General features: G+C 40.1%; 1 protein-coding gene across 2 annotated transcripts in view; it reads left to right on the forward strand.

The window, feature by feature from the left end:
- The window catches only part of DCC (DCC netrin 1 receptor), a 1,013,322-nt gene that overhangs the window by 681,839 nt on the left and 316,431 nt on the right, over nt 1-15,052 (forward strand). For both annotated transcript variants that reach the window (XM_090037801.1, XM_090037802.1), the window contains exon 9: nt 4,912-5,066. In XM_090037801.1, coding sequence (XP_089893927.1) covers nt 4,912-5,066 — 155 coding nt within the window. The remainder of the gene's footprint in view (nt 1-4,911; nt 5,067-15,052) is intronic.

The raw sequence follows: 15,052 nt of genomic DNA on the forward strand, positions 1-15,052 counted from the left end.
ACGCCGGTGCAGAGCTGATGCCGGAGCCTGGAGCAGCCATTTGCAGCCCTCTGGCTGCAGTCAGCCCCAGCTCTGAGTAGCTGCTGCCAACCATGCAGCCCGGGCTGCTTGCAGCAGGGCTTGCAGCCTCCCAGCTGCCTACTGGGAGCAGCCTGGGCTCCATGGCTGGCAGCAGCTACCCAGAGCCAGGGCTGGTGGTGGCATGCCAAGCAAAATGGCCTCGTGTGCCATGCTCGGCACGCATTCCGGGGATTGCTGACCCCTGGTCTAAAGCTTTATCCATTTAAAAACGAATAAAATTAATTTTACAACAGGAAATATTAATGTGATTCGTCCACCCTGGGCCACTAATTAGGTATATGAAATGTCATAAAAGCATCTGTTGTTCACCTAAGAGGTGTATGCAAACACTGAAATTACATTTTAACACTCTGATCTGCTTATGTAAAGAAGATCCTCTTTTATTTTTGGAAATTACATATTGAAACCTCTGTATTAGGAGAAGTGAATCGTATCAGAAGTTGACTTTTATTTAGCATGTAGCTTCTGGCCAAAAATCTCAGAAAAGAGTACCTAACTTCAGTGGGAGCTTCTGAGGCCCTTGCACTTTCTATTTCAGACAGTAATATGGCCCCCATTACTGCAGCAGCCGAGTGCTTCACAGTCTACAAAGTATTTCTTTTCAGGACAAAACTGTGAGGCGTGGAAAGGCTAACAGGGTACCTGGTGACCAAGTGACTAAAACCACAGCTCGCCTGAAAACTTTTCATCAGAGTTGAATTTAGGTCCCCCAAGTCCTACTCTAATGTTCTGAGATCTGGACCGTTCTACCTCTCTCTAAGCACAGAGACACTTCTTTGGACGGCTAAATAAGGATTTAAGGTCTCATAGAAGGAATTCAGAGCCTAACTTTATACCGTTATGTTTAAAAAAAAATATAGATCTTAGAGTTTTATGCCACCACCCATTAACACCAGTTATGGGCATCTTCTGCATAAAACTAATAGCAAGTAGAAAGTTCCTAGAAGACATTGGTACTCCTCCCATTTCAGGGTCAAAGTTGTGTATCACAAACAGTTTCGTTTTTACTTCTGCTGTGCCCCAGATAGAGTTTTTATCTGTAAAAAGAGATGCTGCTGCTGTGAGTGCCATTCTAAGCAAAATCTTAGACCTTTCTCCCTTTTTAATTTCCCCTGGTTTCCATCCTGAAGTTCTTGCTCAGTTATTCTTCAGTTCTTGCTCAAGCAAAATTGAAACATTTATTTTTGCTACAATACCTTTCTCTCTCTCACTCTCTCTTGCCTTCCCTTTCTTACCTTCTCTCTCTCTCTCTCTCTCTCTTTCTTCTGAAGTTAGGAGACCTTGAACTGCCATATTAAAATACAAGGGGTGAGAATATGGAAAAAAAAACTCCTTAGACTGTGTAAGACAATACATCAGCTTGTTTCAGGCCATTAATCTGAGATATAAGGCATGTAGAATGATTATGTCTTGCAATTGGGTGGGATAAAGAACATTTCTATACTTGGATGCTATATTTCTAATATTTTATTCAGAAGGCATCCTAAGTTTGATGGCTAGAAACTCAAAATATAGAAGTTGGACAAAGGGTTGAACCCTTACTACTATCATGTGGTCTGTTTTTGTGGTATTTCAGACAGTCTAGAGCAATATAGTCAGGAACTGTGATTTTCAGTCAGGTTGTAATTTTCAAAATAGCTGGGGAACTATGCACCAAAATCCCATTAAAAATCAATATAAGCCAAGCCCATACATTTCTGAGGATCCTTAGAAAGCTCCAGTCATAGTTACTATCTCTGTGTTAAATGCTTGCTTTGACCTGCCTAATTTGGAATGCGGTAGGCCTGGATTTACCGTATCAAATGTAGAAAGGAGAAAAAGTCACAACCACCCCCATGCCTGTGTGCAACTGACTTGATTTTTCTTTTCTTTTGAATCTTGGCCAAAGTGGATATAAAATGTGATCACGTTGGAATTTTCCACTCTCTTACACCACAACAGCATTTGATACAAACTAGTGTGTGTGTGTGTGTGTGTGTGTTGTGTGTGTGAATATATACACACAAAAAGTAAGATTCAGGTCCCTTGAGCCTAAAGTATAGATTTGATATGGCAGGAGAAATACTAGCTTCTAACAGGCAGTTTCGGCTATTCGCTTTGATTGGACTGATAAACAACAGGGAAGAAAGCATTTGAATTTTAACTTTGCTTAGTATTTGGAATCGATTTTTCTGCAAGAGTGCAGAAGTCTACCTATGGTCCATCGTGTGAATGTGTGACATCAGCACAGATAGGACTGCCCCACAGGAAGATAAGCAAGGCTTTAGAGAAGCTGCTGTCATTCACTTTTTGGGGGGTTACTTGAATGGGTGTTTTGCTTATTGTGTTCCTCTTTTCACTTCTTCTCCACTATGTGAGTTGCAGAGTTTTCTATTTTGCTCAGTTACCTTAGCAAAAAAAGATGCATCTGATAAGAAATAGGAATATAGTATTACCAACAGCCCTTTAATTGTCTGGGAAATTATACTTTGTTGACCCCTCCCACACACACACACACACACACACACACACACTTCTTTCTTACTGTTGTGAATTGTCTCATTTCAAAAAAAGGATATAAATATTGTTTTGGGATAGATTCAGCACTTGGTAAGTATCAACAGCAACCTCCCTGGCTTCAGCAGAGGCACACCAGGGATCAGTGTATTTATCGTGTGGGTGGTTTTGGTTTTTGAATATATCAAGACCCCCCCCCCCCCTCAAAAAAGGAGTAGCTAGTTTTGTTTTTTGGATTCCCAGGCTTCGAAGTTTGGAAAATAAAAATCATAGGTAGAAGAGGCTGGCATTAGAATAAGAGAGCATGGGTTGGTCAAGGCCAGCTTTTCTCTTAAAATGCAAGGGAAGGCTAGATATTTTTTCTTTACTTGGAGAACCGCGTTCTTCCACAAATCCTCATCTTTCTTAGCTTGTATGAGAAGTCCTTCTGCTTGTCTCCTTTGACAACTCAAAGAGATGTATCAAGCCATCACTGTCCTGTGTAGGATGATTTCAGATGGTCCCCTAGACTATTGCTTCATCCAGGTAAAATTGCAGCAGTAGGAAACCCATCACTTCCAAAGGGAGGTTGTTCTGGATCCTAACACATTCCCTGAGGGACGATTCCAAAGGCATTGTCCTCTGAACCATTTTGCTGTATATATGTGTGTATGTATATGTATATGTATATGTGTGTGTATATATATATATATGTGTGTGTGTGTATATATGTGTGTATATGTATATGTATATATGTGTGTGTGTGTATATATGTGTGTATGTATATGTATGTATGTGTGTGTATGTATATGTATATGTGTGTGTATGTGTGTATATATATGTATGTGTATATGTATATGTGTGTGTATATATGTATATATGCACTATGTAGAATGGAAACAGTGTTCCACAAAAAGCTTGATAAATTTAAAATCATCAATTCCTGTTTTTTAAATGAAAATTTCATCAGCTTTTTTCCTTTCCCTTCTTGTCTTAGGTGCCAGAGGGTTGTCTAGCAAAAACTGGGAAAATCACCAGGAATTAATCATTCATAAAAATGGTTTTCCCTCCATCTGTTCATGGATAGTTAAGGAGTTGTTTGATTATCTCAAACTTAAAACTTTTTATATTATTCTAAGTCTGTTCCTCCACCCCGCCTCCCCCAGGGTAAGAGCATGCTGGGGATGTAACTTGGTTGATGGCAGTGTATTGTTGTCAAACCACACTAAAAGTGAACTATGGCCTTGTCCCATTATATTTACTGTATCTGGAAAAATGCACAAAAACTCTTGCAGTCCTTATATGTCTGCTGTGTCAGGATCAGCACTTCGGCTGGCATCTTGAAAAGGTATGCAAGGGAAGGATGGTTCCTTGCAGGGTCTTTTGAAGACATGGTGCCTTTACAAGACCAGCCGTAATTTTAGCATAGGAAAACAAGGTTAAAATTGTTGGACAGACCTGAACCAGGCAATTTTCCTAGGTACTGCTGGATTGGGGTGAGGGAGCAGAAGAAAGAATAAAATTGATGGCATCCATTTATCCTAGCTGGAATGCAGCAAAGGGGTTGCATATTGACCTTGATTTTTGTGCTCCACTGCTGTTGCCAGGATCAGAAACCATTTTTGTCTGCAGGTTATGATGCCACTGCCTCCTAATCATCTCTATACACTTTTTTGGCAAGATGCTCAAAGGACCAAGTGGGAATACTGCATACTTTACACATTTGCTTCCTTTATGACTTCTGAAAGGGAAACAGAACCAGCCAAATGAAGAAATTTCATCTCTGTGTGTTTTCTTTGCATTTAAAATAGCTACAGTAACTGACACTACTAAATGGAGCTCTGTTAGTGGGTGGTTGTTGTATTTTTCCGATTATCATCAAGAAGGCACATCTGTTAGCAGCACTGACAAGGCTTAACTTGTGGAACAATCAGAACCTGTTTTTCTGTCATTAGCTGGATGTTTATGATCCAATATGCATCTCACTATGTATGTCACAGATGTTTCCCTTTACTGAATAGCTATTTTTTTCCCATCAGTTTTCCTTTCCTAACGCATTAAGGAAGGGGAAGTAGCTGATAGATTGGGTTGCTTATGAAATACCTATAATAGAAAATCTTTGTTTTTTCTCTTAATGCTTTTACCATCTATCTTGGGCTCTACATAGGAGTTATTTTGTAATGGGAATGCTTTAGGCCCTAAAAAGAAACTGCATAGGCATCTAAGCCAAGAACCAGAATTAGATAAGGTGGCAACAATTTGTAATCTTGCCATCTCTTACAAATGAGTGTTCCTTGGAGGGCCGTATTAACTTGAAAGTCTTTTTTTTTCTTCTGTATGACTATTTTTATTTAGGGAGCGGGGACTGAACACATCTCAGTCTGGGATACTTCAGCTTACAGTAGGAAATCTGAAACCAGAAGAGACCTACACGTTCCGAGTGGTGGCTTACAATGACTGGGGACCAGGAGAGAGCTCGCAGCCCATTAAGGTTGCTACACAGCCTGAATGTAAGTCTGCAGTATAATGAATGATATTTCTCTTATTGCATCACTTAAAGGTTTACAAATAATTTCTCATTGTAAATATGATTAGCGGGGTTCCTATGGATAGTCACAATAATCTTCTAAGCATCTTCAGGGTAATATAATACTTTTCCTTGGGGTATTTTTAGAATATTTGACCTGATCTATGAACTAGTATTATATTAGTATTCACAGAATATTGTTAATATTGATAATTGGGATGATGACTTCATCAGCGACTTGGACGAGGGGGTGAAATGTACTCTGTCCAAGTTTGCAGATGACACTAAGCTATGGGGCGAAGTGGACACGCCGGAGGGCAGGGAACAGCTGCAAGCAGACCTGGACAGGTTAGACAAGTGGGCAGAAAACAACAGAATGCAGTTCAACAAGGAGAAATGCAAAGTGCTGCATCTAGGGAGGAAAAATGTCCAGCACAGCCTACAGCCTAGGAAATGACCTGCTGGGTGGCACGGAAGTGGAAAGGGATCTTGGAGTCCTAGTGGACTCCAAGATGAACATGAGTCGGCAGTGTGACGAAACCATCAGAAAAGCCAATGGCACTTTATCGTGCATCAGCAGATGCATGACAAATAGGTCCAAGGAGGTGATACTTCCCCTCTATTGGGCACTGGTCAGACCGCAGCTGGAGTACTGCGTGCAATTCTGGGCGCCGCACTTCAAGAAAGATGCGGATAACCTGGAGAGGGTCCAGAGAAGGGCCACTCGTATGGTTAAGGGCCTGCAGGCCAAGCCCTATGAGGAGAGATTAGAGAAACTGGACCTTTTCAGCCTCCGCAAGAGAAGGTTGAGAGGCGACCTGGTGGCTGCCTATAAGTTCGTCAGGGGGGCACAGAAGCGAATTGGTGAGTATTTATTCACCAAGGCGCCCCCGGGGGTTACAAGAAATAATGGCCACAAGCTGGAGGAGAGCAGATTTAGATTAGATATTAGGAGGAACTTCTTCACAGTTCGAGTGGCCAAGGTCTGGAACGGGCTCCCAAGGGAGGTGGTGCTCTCCCCTACCCTGGGGGAATTCAAGAGAAGGTTGGATGTGTATCTAGCTGGGGTAATGTAGGCCCAGCACTCTTTCCTGCTTATGCAGGGGGTCGGACTCGATGATCTATTGAGGTCCCTTCCGACCCTAGCATCTATGAATCTATGACTTTGTAGTAGGATCATCTTCAATTTACACAATGTATTCGCATATAAAAACACACACATGCATACATACAATATGCCTTATACCTTATACATTAAGACAAATCTTAGTTCAGTTTAAGGACATAGAAAAACCCCCTTTTATTAGAGCTAACCAAATCTGTCCTTATTTATGTGGAAATATGTTTTAAATTATTTTATGCAAATTAGAAATAGTGTTATGCATCTTTAGCATGTTTGGGAGCTTACTTGTTATCCGTTTGTACTTTCTTTACGCTCTTTTTTCTATCAGTATAATTATTTATACAAATACATGATACCCAGAAGGAAGATAAACTTCCTTTGGTTCAATCTGTTCTTGTCACTTATCCCAATTAATGCAGTCATTGTTCCAGAGAAAGACTAGGACAGTGTTTCTTTTTCCATTGCAGCACCAATTGCTCAGTCTGCTTACTTATCAAAGGTGAATCTCCTACTGTTTGTACCATGCTCTGACTCTGAAAGGGAACCTCTGTGATACATGATACAATCTTAACTATGTGTAGAATATTTTACATCATTTTACTTTGCCACATGTTGCATTTTAACGGGTTGTTTGCCTGAAAACCTTGCAGTCGTAAGAGTTGATGGCTGTACTAGGAAATGCAAAAATGTGTTTTCCCCGATTCATTGTTGCAGATGATTTTTTGCCTCAGATAAAGAGGGTAGGAGTGACTTCCTGTAGTGAGAAGATTTAGAGTAAAAAATCCTGCAAGAAGCTGAGCTGGCTTGGATGGCTTTTAAGTTTCTTTTCTAAAGAAACCATACCCAATAGGGGGAAAAAATGTACAATTGGGCCAGGTAGGACTTGTGAAGAATATCTTTGGAACTGGATAGGAAATTCACCTGTGAGTTTGTGGATGACTTAGGTTTTTATCATGAGACATAACACCAAGACAACTTGCCATCGTTAGCAAAAACAAGCAAACACTCCAATATTAGGGACATTTGCATGGGTGCCATGGTGAAATGCCAACTGGAAAATTAAATTCAGCCTCTCTTGAATTTTTCTGTGATGCAGAATTATTTGGACAAGATTTTTTTTTTTTTTTCATTTTCTACACTAAAATTGTTTGGTGATGCTCTTGTGCCTTGTTATACAACTGCTGTGTTCTGCCACAGAGGTGGTTACATTTTGGTCCTACAGGAAGGGAAATTCATTTGCAAGTGGTTAATAAATCTGAACAGCAATTTGAGACCCTTTGATTTCAGGTACTGTATAAGTGCTTGCCCATCATCTTAACCATTAATTATATAACTTCATTTTAAAAAATACTTGCAACAAATGAAAACTACATGGCTATTTCCATTGAACAAATACTTTCTACACTGTGAGACATCCATGTATAAGCCATGCACTGGCAATCTCCAGCATTGCATTTCCTGTATATGAAGCTCACATGACATAGAAATGCCTATTCTGTTTAATATAATGCTGATATTTAGAAATTGTCTCGTATTCAGTGACATGAAGACCCTTTTCAAGTTTCAGAATTTGATCATGATGAAAATATATTTTCCAGTCATTATTATTATTTTTTTCTGTTGACAATATGATCGTATAGGTACAAAACAACTCTTTTCTGTGCTGGAATCCAGTGAGTTTCAATATTGCTGTCTTCCAGAACTCATCATACCTATAGTCCATTAAACTATATGGCTTCACTACAAATTGAATTTTTACATTGCTTGAAAATATCATAAGTATTATGCAATCTAGCATTGTTAAGGAATAAAAATGATGAAAAAGGACATCTGAAATGCATGTCTGGCAATGTCTAGTTCTAAAAGTGCATACATTTTCCCCATAATCAGTTTAAGAGATCAACAGCACAAGTTCCTGCTTTTGAAATAATCATCTAGAATATAAGGGCTGGATTTATATGAAAGTTTTGTCCCCAGATTAAATCTTCCCTTTTACTAAATTCTAACCCCTTTCCTTCTGCTTTCATAGTGTATAATTTCACTACTGTATTATCAGTCAGGATTTAAAACCCTTCCCGCTTAAGACTTGTCTAATCTTTTCATACCACATGTGGCGACTTTGTGAGTTATTATTTTGGCTCCTCAAGATGCTGCTAAAGCAGCTTGGCAGAAAAGAATAAAGAAATGGGTCTATTGCTAGCTGGGAGGATTGAAATCCTCTATCTGTTTTCAAGGTAGCCTGTGTGCTGGGGCACTGACTCAATCCCCTTCATAACCCTTAAGAATTAAGACATGTCTTTTAATAGACCTGTTTCACTGTGGTGTGTGTATTAGAAGCAGCTGGTAAAAGAAAATATTAATAGCAAGATGTGTCAATATACCCTAAAGTATTTTGATTGAGCTGCTGCCTAGCTGTGCAGTCGACAGACTGGAAGCATCCTTATTCTCATCTGCATTTTCAATGAAATCCTTTTACTGTGCACTTGCATTTAAACTTCTAAGTTCTTAAAGGGCTTATAAAGAGAATTAATTAAGCCTCTTAGGTAGGGATGTTTATTATACCTAGGAAACTGAAGTGTGGGGGTCATCTGCGTGCCCATATGCCCACCACTCACTGCACGTGCGGAAGGGAATGAATCCACAAAGAAGTCAGTAAGGGTAAAAGTGGCAAAGGCACCTGCAACTCCCTGCTCTACTCAGATGCTTTTCCCCTCCGTTAAGTAGCCACACAGTCCTTTGGCTATGGAAATGTGGGTGTGCCAAAGGTTGAGGAGGAAGGGCTTTACCACTTGGATTTCTGTTCATCCTTTTAAAACCAACCAGTCAAAAACTGCAGGCCTCTCTTCAGAGTTTTTGTTGGGCATGGCAAGGTTAACTCATGCTGGCCAAATCCAGTCCCTCTTTGCACAGAAATCCCCCCAGCAGTAGGTGAAATTGGTTTTGTTGCTGGATGATGAAAGGAGTGTATCCTGAACACTCCCTAGGATGAGAGAATCATTCCAGAAAGATACATACAACTAAAATACTTCTGCAGGATCAACTTTCTCTTACCAAAACCAGTGTAGTATTATCCGCTGGTAGCTTGCTGCTTGCGATCCTTCTGCCACTCCCAGAGAAATTGAGTGCTGCGAGAAATGAAAGAGTAAAATACTGGTCACCACAATCCATGAGTTTCCGTGTGCTTTTGGGAGTGATGAGTGGGGGCTACTGCCTGGAGGCTTAAGGTTAGACTAGAAGGTGTTATCTCAGCACCTCTCTGTTGTGATTAGAAAGGAGACAAGTGAAGTCAAGGGAAGTGGCCATGTGGTCCTTGTCAGCAGTGCTGCAAACTGGTATTTCAGGGAGATGGATGTACGTGGGAAATCTTGAGTGTCGAGACTCCTTTTTCCTTAACATGAATCTCTATGTTCATCAGACTGTGTCTTAATAGGTTTCTGTGGGATAAATATTTTTTGTAGTGGTTTCTTGTGATGCTGGTTAGGAGACAACAGGAAGGCAGGGCATGTCCATTAGCTGTGAGGTCACATAGTACCGAAAGCACCGTAGAAATCTGATAGCTGTCCCAGATGGTAATAATACCTTTCTCAACATTAAAAGACAGAACTGAGAAAAATGAAAGAATGTATTGGGGAGAGGGAAGAGGAGGGGGAACGACTCATATTTCTTTAGCAACAGATTTTCCATGATCTGTAACGTTGTTAAGCTATTTCCTGATACTTTTGGGTTTTGTGTCTAATCCTGTGAGGTCCTGAAGGCCATCTGTAAAGTGCAGAGAACTTTCCATTTCTGTGGCCTTGGCTGAGAATGGAAAGTTCTTACACATGGTGTCAGGTCCTTTCCGGATAGGGAGCCCAATCTTGCTCTGACTAATCTCAGTGACTTTGATGGGTGAAAAACCCAGCTCCAACTCAGGGCCTTAGGTCTGGTCAAGTGATAGGAGCATTCTCCCTTAATAAATTATAGAAAACTTGTAAAGACCAGGAGACACCCCCCCTGTTCTCCCCCATCAGCCGTTTCATTATAGAACTTGCACTGTAACTAAGTTTATGATTGCCAGAAAAAGTATTTATAAAAACAGTTGCAATAATCTACTTCAGCACTTAGAGAGTCTGGCAGAGTAAGTATAAGCAAATATCCTTTAATAAAAAAGCTATTTAGAAGTAATGAAGTATTCTGTTTTCTTGCCTTTCTCCATCATAAATATAACAAATTGAACAACAGGACTCCAACAGTGTATACTGTGAGCAGTGGAATCAAATTTAAATGCCTCTCTATCGCTGCATAGGAAGCACTAGGTAGGCCCTAACCTGGAAAGTCAGCATCTTGTTTCAATGGATGTAGAAAGAGTTGGTTGACTTTCTCTAGGCAAACATTCACCTGTTGAATTGATACAACTATGCAGTCAGCCATTCTTGACAGCAGATGTGGCCGATCATCAGGAGACCATTTCAATGCTTACATATTATCAAGAAGAGACAAAGGCTGAAGCTAGCATTTTAAAATGAATTTTGAATGCCTATAATCAGCATGCCAGTAGCATCCCATTTTCGGAGGAGCTGAATATGTGTATCTCCCTTTGAGATTTTTTTGGCACATAAAATCTCTTTGGCCCTTTAAAGCATGCATCTGTGCCTCCCATCTTCCATTCTACTCTTTTCTAGCCCCATAAGTTTTGGATCTTCGATGTAGTAGTACATTCAACTGTAAAGGGGTGCTAAAAGGCTGACATCTTAGGAGGAAAAGAGAAGGTGTGGTCTGTAGTGTATGAATACTGTGGTAGAACAAATGTGAGAAAAAACTTTCCATAGGGTTTTGGAAGTATCTATTGACTCACACTTATAAATTCCCATTGGATTCAAGCTCCTATGCCACTTAGCTGCATTTGGCAAGTTCACCCACCCATGGTACCCTGGGTTTTGGGTAAAAGAATATAACAAAACAAATCAAAACCTTTCAGTGCAATGTGTGGACTTGTGAGGGGATAGATTATTATTAACCCCACATCAGAATATCCTACAAGAAAGCACAGATTAATGGACTGTCCAGTGTAGGTAGACAGTGGGTCAATAGGCAGGTGGCTGTTACATCTCCATCTATCGTTTTTATAACATGAAGCATCTGCCTGTTTCCCAGGACATATGCTCTACAATCTTTTTATGTTTTTGGGCAAGGACAAAGTTGTGGCTGCTAGAGCCAGCTGTTTATGATGCTTTATGAAAGGTGCAATTTAACCCTTTTATGCCTAGAACTAGACCTTTCTAGGGAAACTGCCGTTGTAGGAAACAAATGATCCAGAACACAACTCTTGTTGCTGAATGCCAAAGAAATAAGTCGGCTTTCAACACGTGACCCATCTACAATACATCAAATCAGAACATTTAACAGTAAGACTGTTAGTAGTTTGTTGTCATCATCTGTATAGACTCAAGGCTGCTGAAACTACTTGTACAGTACGTTTTCAGAAAGTTGTCAGAAATTGCAATTCATTTTTAAAATCACTCTCGCCATGAGAGTTGATAGATCAGAGGTTAGGTAATAGAGGGAAGGTGATTTTCATTTCTAGTCACTGGTTCAGAAACAGACTAGCTTGGCAATAAACAAAATCTTCCCTTCAATGGATGTCCTTTTGGAAAATGTTTTATGAACTAATATGTTTGCTCAGCTTCATTCTTAGGGACATATGCACCCAGCCAAGCATCCTGACATTCAGTATTAATATACACCCATATTAGGAGAGACTAAAGGATGAAAGTACTGACAGATAAATTATCAAAAGGAAGCCTACACTGACATGTATCTATGCATTCTGTATTATGTCATATCAACTATGTGTCCCTCCCTCCCTCATCTACATTATTTATTGCAATGTGTATCTAAACTTTCTATGCTGTACTTCTTGCAACTAACATATAGGCTGAAACATTTTCCTTGCCCTTCTAGGAACTGGCCTATGAGCAATTTGTCTTTTTTAAATGATTGTAAAAACCCATGCTGTTGCATGTGGACTTACATTTCAGGTGCACACAGTACTGATAAGTTTATTACTGTATGTTTGCAGCAGTGAAGAACAAACATGGACCCCAGGAGATCTGGGATTAGAGCTGCTTAGGACAAACTGCAATTTCTGGTTTGCAGTTAGTTCCCAATATCCAGACTAGGGGAAATAACATTTCCTTCTCTCACTCTTCTGTATGATTCAGGGTGCGGTATAGCGGGGAACCATCTTATTTATGCTATATGTGTGTTACTGTAATAGAAATAAATTATTAGAATAAAACAGTAATACTTTATTACATTGATAAAAAATAATGTCCAACTGGAGGGAGTGAAATGGGGCATCCTATTACTGCCACTATCTGTCTTGTCTCCATCACAGCAGGAAACTGAAGACATGATTGAGCATTTTTTACCTATCAATTTACAACAATATGCTTTTATATTAACTTATTTTAAAAGAAGAAACTCTGCAGGTGCTAAATCTGCATTGCCCTCCTGCCAATCTCCTGTATACACCAAAGGAATTCCAGAATAATGAATAACTTTCCATTTAAGTTTGTTAAAGTGTCTCATTTTTACTAGACGCAGATAACATTTACCAAGATAGTAAAGAGATGAGGTGAATAAATATTTATATAACCTTTGATTTGGTAGTAAATTGTCATAGTTACTTGATATAGCCACGGGATGCTACTGTATGATGTGGTATGTTCAGCCATTAATACATACCTCATTTCTGTGTGTTCCTCCATAGTAACTCACTAAAATACACCCTGGAGTCCTTTTATATTATTAATACATGGACCTTTAATTTTATATTGATTTATGTGGAGAATGGGAAAGAATTCCAATTGCTTTTGATAAAAGACATTTTTTCCATATAAAAAGAGGGGTACAAGCAAATTGCTGCTTCGCCCCCCACTTTTTATTTAACTCCTCTCACCCTCCCCCCCTCCTCTCAATACCACCTACCCCTTCTCTATCAATCACTAGTGATCAAACAGGTACCCAGCAGGTGGCATCACTGTTTTGGTATGAGTGCCAATTAGTTCAGTTTTGGACCTCTGTGTCTTTCACTTGACTTATCTTGCAGGTGCAATCTGAAAGGGCCTTTAAACACCCTGCTCAATATGGGCATCTGTACACACCATGGGTTTTAATCCTTATTAAATTAAATAGGTTTATAAAATTTAACCTTGTTTATTTTGGATCGTTGAATCTGTGTTTACACGCACTAGATTTTCAACTGCATTAAACTGGGTCCCTGGCCAGTTCCACATGACAGCAGGACAGTACAGTGCTGCACCCCTGGCCAGGGGCCACCCGCACACTCACCCCATGCCCTACCACACAGCTGTGGAAGTAGGGAGCTAGAAAATCACACAATACCCTCCCCACCTCCCCCACAAAAAAAAACCAAAACAAACAAACTCTACATCTGAGGAGCGTTTGTTTAAAAAAGCAGAAGCAATTGGAAGGGGTGAACTACCAAAAAAGTCTCAGTGCCATCTGGTGGACAAAGAGGCTCATTACACATCTTTGAGTGCCTTTGTTTGCAAGCAATAAATCCATGGATGCGACATTTTAATTCCTGAGAAGCCAAACTAAATCATGCCCAAGGGGTTTTAGTTTAATCCAAAAGAAAGACTTTTAAAGCATCGGGAAATCCTGCTTTTCCAAACAGACATGCAGTTGCAGTGCATGAAAAGGCAAAAATCGTGGCGTGTACATGAGCCCATTATGTTTGGCAGCCCATCTGACCATAATAATATCTTCCCAGCACGGAAAGGCAAGGGGCAGGGTAAAATCTGATTAGAAGCATGAGCCCTCATTAAATTAAGGAGAGGAGGAGTAAAGAGGAAAAGAAGGCTGCTAGAAGTTGAGTCCTGGTAAAGCCATAGCAGGGCACTGTCACAGGGCCTCTGGCCTGTCCAACAAGATTTTAGGGTTTTTTTAGGTTTTGGCACCTAGCTGAACTTGCTTCTGCATTTCACAGGAAGAGTGGTGGAGTACATTTTTTCAGCAAATAGAATCAGGTGGAGAATAAATGTGAATTAAGTTTTCCCACCTCTCAGTGGAATTTCCTAGCTACATGCATCTAGGGTGTCCTGAATACCTTGTTGGAGCTGCTCTCTGCTCAAATACTGGTCAGTCACTGAACCATAGGGTGAGTGTGACACTCTCTATCCTGATTTACCTGGGTGGTGAAACTTCTGGATCCCAGCCTCTACTGCAGTGAATGCTTAATTATTTATACAAATTGGAACAGTGTCTGCAGGAAAGATCAAGAGCCCCCCACACTACATATTCTGTCTACTGTAGGCTGTTCCTCTGTGAAGCAGTAGATAGAGGTTAGACAGAAGAGGAAGCTGAACCTGTGTCTTCTACTTCATAGGCAAGCGCTCTGACCACTGAGCTGTTGGATTCATGTAGGCCTCTGACACTGTTGCAAAGTGACACCTTGGTTTCTTTTTGCTTTTTTCTTTTCTCTTTTACTTTTGCAAGTGCCCAAAATGCAGAACATTTGTTTGAGATGAAAGGGAACATTTTGTCTCAAAAGAAATGAAGTATTTTTCTGTTTTGTTTTTTTTTTTAAGCAAGAAATAAAACAGAACAAAAAATTTAATTCACTGTGATCTGAAGCAAGGTGCCTGTGTTGGGAGCATGTTTCAGCTCAGAAATGGAATGAAAAATAAAACAGAATATATTTTGTCCTATTCATAGTCCCTTTCCATTTGTAGGGTATGGACAGGTTGTGCTTCACAGTGCCTCAGTGCGTTATAGCACTACAAAAATATAGTTATTGAGACCTGAAGGGGCCTCATCTCACCTGGCTGTTCAGCTGAAAG

The sequence above is a fragment of the Crocodylus siamensis genome, chromosome 3 (genome assembly GCF_052110815.1).
Source record: "Crocodylus siamensis isolate JL-2025a chromosome 3, ASM5211081v1, whole genome shotgun sequence".
Lineage (NCBI taxonomy): Eukaryota > Metazoa > Chordata > Crocodylia > Crocodylidae > Crocodylus > Crocodylus siamensis.